Source organism: Hydra vulgaris, chromosome 09, assembly GCF_038396675.1.
Source record: "Hydra vulgaris chromosome 09, alternate assembly HydraT2T_AEP".
Classification (NCBI taxonomy): Eukaryota; Metazoa; Cnidaria; class Hydrozoa; order Anthoathecata; family Hydridae; genus Hydra; species Hydra vulgaris.
Window position 1 is genome coordinate 14,381,081 of NC_088928.1, and position 6,420 is coordinate 14,387,500.

Consider the following 6,420-nt stretch of genomic DNA (forward strand, 5'->3'; position numbering starts at 1 on the left):
CTTACTACGATGATTTTTGTGGTAGCCTAATAACAAAAAGTAATGGTTTCTGTTCTGTAATGGCATTATAAAAGCCTAAACATTTTTTTGAAATATATTTATTCTTGAGAAGGTAAATATATATTTAGAAAAATACCTACACACAATAAAAAAGGAACTTTCTTCAAAATTATAAAAAATATTTTTTTTTCAAATTTTAATCTTATTATAAAAACAGACTAGAACCAGTTTTAAAACTTACCAGGTCTTTCTATAAGAACTTCAAAATATTGTTTGTTATTGATATTTTCTTCTTGCTTTACTTCTTGGAGTTTTTTAAAATTTTTTTCGCATAGCCATTTTTTATTAAAACCTTTGTATGAAATTTGATCCCATTCATCGGGTTTTGGTGGAAAAAAATATCGCTTTTTATTTAATAGAAGTTGTACTTTTGGACTTGCTGTAGCAACCCATGGGTGGGTCACAAAAGTGTTAATTGTGTAACCAGCATCATCTCTATTAATTGGAAGCAGCTCAGATTGAAGAACTGCTTTACCTCTGTAATCAATCCAGTAAAGCAGTGCATAATCTTCAGTTAAGTTTTTAAAGCAAACACAACATTCAATTTCACTATTTTTTGATCGAATCATGTTTGGTATTCTTAGATGAGGAGCTGATTTCACGCTCATTTCTAAAGATTAAATCATTCTTTTTAAAAAAATTATGTAATCAATGTGTGAAACCAATTTCACTGTATTTAACTTTAAATCATTTTTTCAAATATTTAAGACTAGACACTTAAAACAGACTTTTAATGGTCTAATTTTTAAAGATCTATTATTTACTAATAACCAATTATACCATTAAAGTTAATAAATTCTACAATTAAATCTTATATATTTGCAAGACTCAAAACAATAATAGTAAGAATTATTAAATAGAAAACATTGTTAATCTAAGTAAAAATTTATATAAAAATTATTTTGTTGTTTTATTTTAAGTTTATTTTATTGCAAAAATTATTTCATTGTTTTATCATTTTGATTATTCACTTGATCATTCAATCGTTATCTTTATCTTCAACATCATATTCATCGGAGTCTGAGACAGAATCAGGTGCGTAATCATCATCACTAACTTCATCGTCAATAAAAGAATCGTTTAAGTCATATTTATTTTCATCATTATCTAAATCAAAATTTAAAAAAATTTTCTTAACCAATTAAAACACTGTTTAGCAGTTTTTTGATCGTTTTGCATAATTTTGCAATATGATCAATAAACAGTGCTGCTTTACAACCAATCTAATATAATAAAAAGTTTTATAGTTTATACTATTTTAAAATTTATATTTTTACATTACCATAAACCTTCAAACAAGCACCACACTTCAATAAGAGCTCATTCACTTAAGAAAACTATTAACTGTGTCCTTTGTCTCATGAGTTAGGTTTGTAATGAAGTTGTCACTGAGAGCCATAAATTGATGTCTTTATCATGTTTGACTTTTAATTTTGCAACCACTAATTTTTTTCTTTTATTTTTTATTTATTTATTTTGTAAAAGTGTTTTTACTAAGTGTTTTTACAAACAAATTTGAAGATCAGAATCAGATCAGAATAGCAATTTATGTTTTAAAAATATAAATAAAACAAAAAATCTAGCTTTAAAATCTGCCAGTTTTGAAGAGTTTTGTTATTCAGGAAATGATTCCACATCATGCAAAAAAGATAAAGTGAGAGGGCATTGAAAGAGGCCAGTCCTATAAAATATCCACAGTTATATAAGTTTTATATATTGTTATTTCAAAATTTTTAAAAAAAGGTTTACATGTTTATATATAACTTAAAGGCGCATATAAAACACTCAATAGATACTTTATAATTAGCCAATTATTTTGATTGCTAACAAGTTTTTCAAAACAAATTTGCATTTTAAATTTGTAAGAACTAGATCATCTCTCTTGTATGGTATGTGTATCCGTTGATAGAGTTCAAGAATGTTTTAATATCATTGTAAATGTCTTTGATAAGACCAATAAAAATGAAATACACATTGACAGTGGAGTTAAGAATTGTTTTGTTCTTAAAATTGTTAAAGATTTGTTAAAGACTGAAAACTTCCAAAATCTGAAGATCTTCTAATAGGGATTGTGACTTTTAGACACAATCCCCATGAAAAGTTTTTAAAAAAACCTGGCCGGGTTTATGACTAGGGCTGCATTAATACTGATAGATCCTATAAAAGTATTGTTTTTAATTATAACTCATCATAAATTTTGATTAAAAAGGATCCTGGTCATAAACTCGGCCCCGGTCGTGGCTATGTGTTATCAAACCTGGCCCCGGTCATAGCCCCGGTCGCTTACTATTTTAGACTACTTTTAAATTATTGGCCTACTTCTGTTTCTGTCAAATCTGTTTACAAATTGGCAATGGAACTTTGATGGCAACAAGAAAAGTAGATATTTTAGAGAGAGATAAATAAGCATTTCAAACAAATTTAATACCTAATGTTTATTGTCTCATAAAATTTTTGAAGATTAAAGAGTGTGGCTTTGTCCAAAATCTACTAATGCCACTTTTTGTTTAGATATATTATAATATAAAAGTAGAGGTGTTTATTTTTGTTGTATTTATTGTTTTTTATTTTAAGTATCTATGAGAAGGTGCAATAGAAGTTTAAGCCACATTCAGAATATTAACAAGTGTAACTATTTAATATTTTTGACTTATATAGTTAATATAGTTTAATAGTTTTTTTTAAAAGGGGTAATATCACCTTATAAAGGTAACTTAATCACTTTAAAGGGGTAAATAGGGTTGAAAAAATTTTTTTATGTTCCCTCTGAACAACTTTAGATTTAGATAGAGTCCAATAAAAAAAGATAACTACCTAAGCAACATTTATTTTTATATGAAAAAAAAACTAGAGGTGGGGAGAAGTTGAATCTGGGGGTTTTATGACACACAATTTTGTTTACGTATAATTGATGTCCTAATTATCTTTATAAACAAAAAGTCTAAAAACATAACATGGTTAAATATCCAGATAAAATAAATAGGCACCCACTTAAATATGCAGCTTCCTTAAAGCATTAAAATTAAATATTTGCAATAATCTTTAAAAAAGCTCTCGCGAGCATATTTGAAGATTTATGATTTAAATAATGTATTACTAATATTTATTTAAATTATACTTAATGATATGTAATATATAACTTGTTTTATATATATATATATATATATATATATATATATATATATATATATATATATATATATATATATATATATATATATATATATATATATATATATATATATATATATATATATATATATATATATACAAAGTGCTCAAAGTGGGGCGGGATATGGCGGGATGCCACACAGTGGTCACAAATGCTTGAAAATGCGAAATAATTTAAAAGTACTAATTTTTAAAAACAAACTCAATTTTTATGACTTGATAATTTATAAATCTTCAAGAAAGTATACTTGGAATAATTTCTTTCAAGTGCACTGAATTATTACATTTCATCCCATTAAAGGAGCCAGGGTAGAAATTAAATTATAGAAACTGAAAAATATCAAAATATTTTTACTCTTTAAGGCCAAATTTTTTAATATGTTGATTCCAGTTTTACAAATTAGGAGATATATTGCAGCAAGATTATTCTTAAAAGGAGCTCAGTGTAAAGGGATTAACTTGAAAGTCACAGAGAGTAAAGAATGCCAGTTTGTTTTCAAAATTGACCAAACTTTTAAAAAAACTTAGAAAAATTGAATTTCTGGTCATTGTATAACTCTGTCCAATTCTGTAAAAACTTCAAAGTATTGATTAAGAATCACTTAACCATTTATGCTTAAAATCATACCCCCTTACATCACCCTTTCAAATTTAAAACAATTCCTTGGCAGTCGTGAATTGCACGGCAAATACATATGTTACCGATTTTTTTTGCAAAAAAATTAAAAACTAAGATAAAAATTTGCAAGGACAAAACTTTTGATTAGGAAATTGCACAAAAAAAGTTGGATATTCATTGGAAAGCCTAAAATTTAAGCAATGCATAAAAGTTGAATTTGTTTTTAAAAATTAGTATTTTTGAATTATTTCACATTTTCAAGCATTTCTGACCACTGTGTGCCGTCATGTCACTTTTTTATAAAGTATAAACCATCCCGCCAGTTTTTTATAAATATCTATATATAACAATGATTAGGCAGGATGGTATTTTTAATTTACCGAATACCATCCTGTTACTTTTTTGTCTCCACTTCAAGCACTGTATATATATATATATACATATATATATATATATATATATATATATATATATATATATATATATATATATATATATATATATATACATATATATATATATACATATATATATATATATATATATATATATATATACATATATATATATATACATATATATATATATATATACATATATATATATACATATATATATATATATATATATATATATATATATATATATATATATATATATATATATATATATATCAACCCTCAGAATTAGGGTCAGCATTCGGCAATGCCTACCTAACTGGCAACCCTAAAGTATTTGATTTGATATATATCTATATGTAATAGAATATGTAATACTATATGTTATATTACATGGTATATAATAAATTAATAATAATAATAAGATAATTATTTTGATTTCAAAATAATTATCTATATTAAGAACTTCAAAAAACTAAATATGCAGGAATATTTGTATCAAACTATTTTCTTTTTACATCATATATATGCATATGCATAATCTACATATGCATATGCATTTTTTCTTATACTTGTTAATTAATTATAAATACAGTAAAATTAAAATTATAAATATAAAACATTTTATTAATTCCTAAAGCAGTCATTAAAAGTGAAAGAACTGAGAGAATCATTTAAAATTCAAATATTCACAGAATTTTGTTGTTTACATACAGTTTTACATTACATGAATCCTGTGGTTTATATGCTAAGCATAAAATTCTACTGTTTCTTTTACGGATCCCAGTACTAATGGCTATTATCTTTTGATTCACAAAGACTTCAATTGTCACACGCATGGCTTTGGCATACACATCAATTCACCTTTTTTTCGAAAAATCAGTTTGAATTCTTCTGACAATTCTTTTAGTGCTTTCGCTCAGAACCTCTTCACTCAATCACCTCTTTTTCTTTATCGTCTTTCTTTTTCTCAAGACTGCACACTACAAAATGTAATTTTGAAGCAAATTGACCATGCTCTTTCTCTTTATCCCTCAGTCCCTTGATAATATTGTTCTTATTTGTGACTTTAATGATCATCACACAGAAGGGCTTTGTTCTAAACACCACTGACCATGCAGGCACTAAAGCTCATAACTATTGTATTTCTGAATCTCTTACTCAAATAGTTAACTTTGCAACTTATTTTCCGGACAACCCTAATCACTTATCTTCACTCTTTAATTTGTGTCTTGTATCTGAACCTAGTTTGTGATCAGTTTCTTCTTTTTCTCTTTTAGGTGGTTCTGACTATGCAATGATCTTAAAGAAATCATTGCATGCCATATAAAACTCTTATGCAGTACTTCTTGATTGAACTCACCCTATCAACATATCACTATCCTAAAGCTGACTGGGACCCTTTTTGTGATTTTTTTGTGATGATCCTTGGGCTGGTGCCATTTGCATCTCCCCTGAAAAGCACACCTTTTAAGTAACTTCCTGTATCCAGGAAGGTATGAATGCTTTTATTACTTTTTGTCAGTTTCAAGATAAAACTCATTATACTTTATAGTTTTCACCTTCTCATGCAGCTGCTGTATCTACCTATAATCATTTTTTTTATCTAATTCACAATAATAACTTGCTTGAAAACAAATGTCTTTTTATTATTGCAAAAAATCAATGTAAAAAGATACTCTCTGGTGCTAAGCTATATTATTCCAAGTTTATTAAGTCTCATATTTTATCTTAGAATTTAGTCTCTAGAACCTGTGTATAATTAAGGTAAATTAAATATTCCATCTCAAATTCATGGTTTTGATGCTATTAGCTTTTTCAAGGAGAATTATTTACAAAGAAGAAACAATTACATGAAAAGAACTTTTTCTCTAATTCAACTCTTGAATATATAGGCCATACTCTTCCTGCCATTCCAGTTAAACAGATTAACCTATGGTTAGACATCCAAAATAATCTGGCTTTTATTGCTAAAGTCATTTCTTGATTAAACTCTTTTATGGCTTGTGGTCCAGACAACATTCCACTCAATCTTTGAACTATTTAATAAGTGATTGATTGAATCTTGTTTTTCTGCCTGCTGGAAAACAAGATTCATATATATATATATATATATATATATATATATATATATATATATATATATATATATATATATATATATATATATAT

The 6,420-nt window shown here is 26.1% G+C and overlaps 1 protein-coding gene across 2 annotated transcripts in view; it reads right to left on the bottom strand.

Moving 5' to 3' along the window:
* Nucleotides 1-6,420, bottom strand: part of LOC101235320 (aprataxin and PNK-like factor) — a 63,719-nt gene that overhangs the window by 9,123 nt on the left and 48,176 nt on the right. The window contains exon 12 of one of the 2 annotated variants that reach the window (XM_065804804.1): nucleotides 242-670. In XM_065804804.1, coding sequence (XP_065660876.1) covers nucleotides 242-670 — 429 coding nt within the window. Of the gene's footprint in view, nucleotides 1-241; nucleotides 671-912; nucleotides 1,168-6,420 lie in introns of those variants that run through there. The other variant, XM_065804805.1, reaches the window with a different exon arrangement.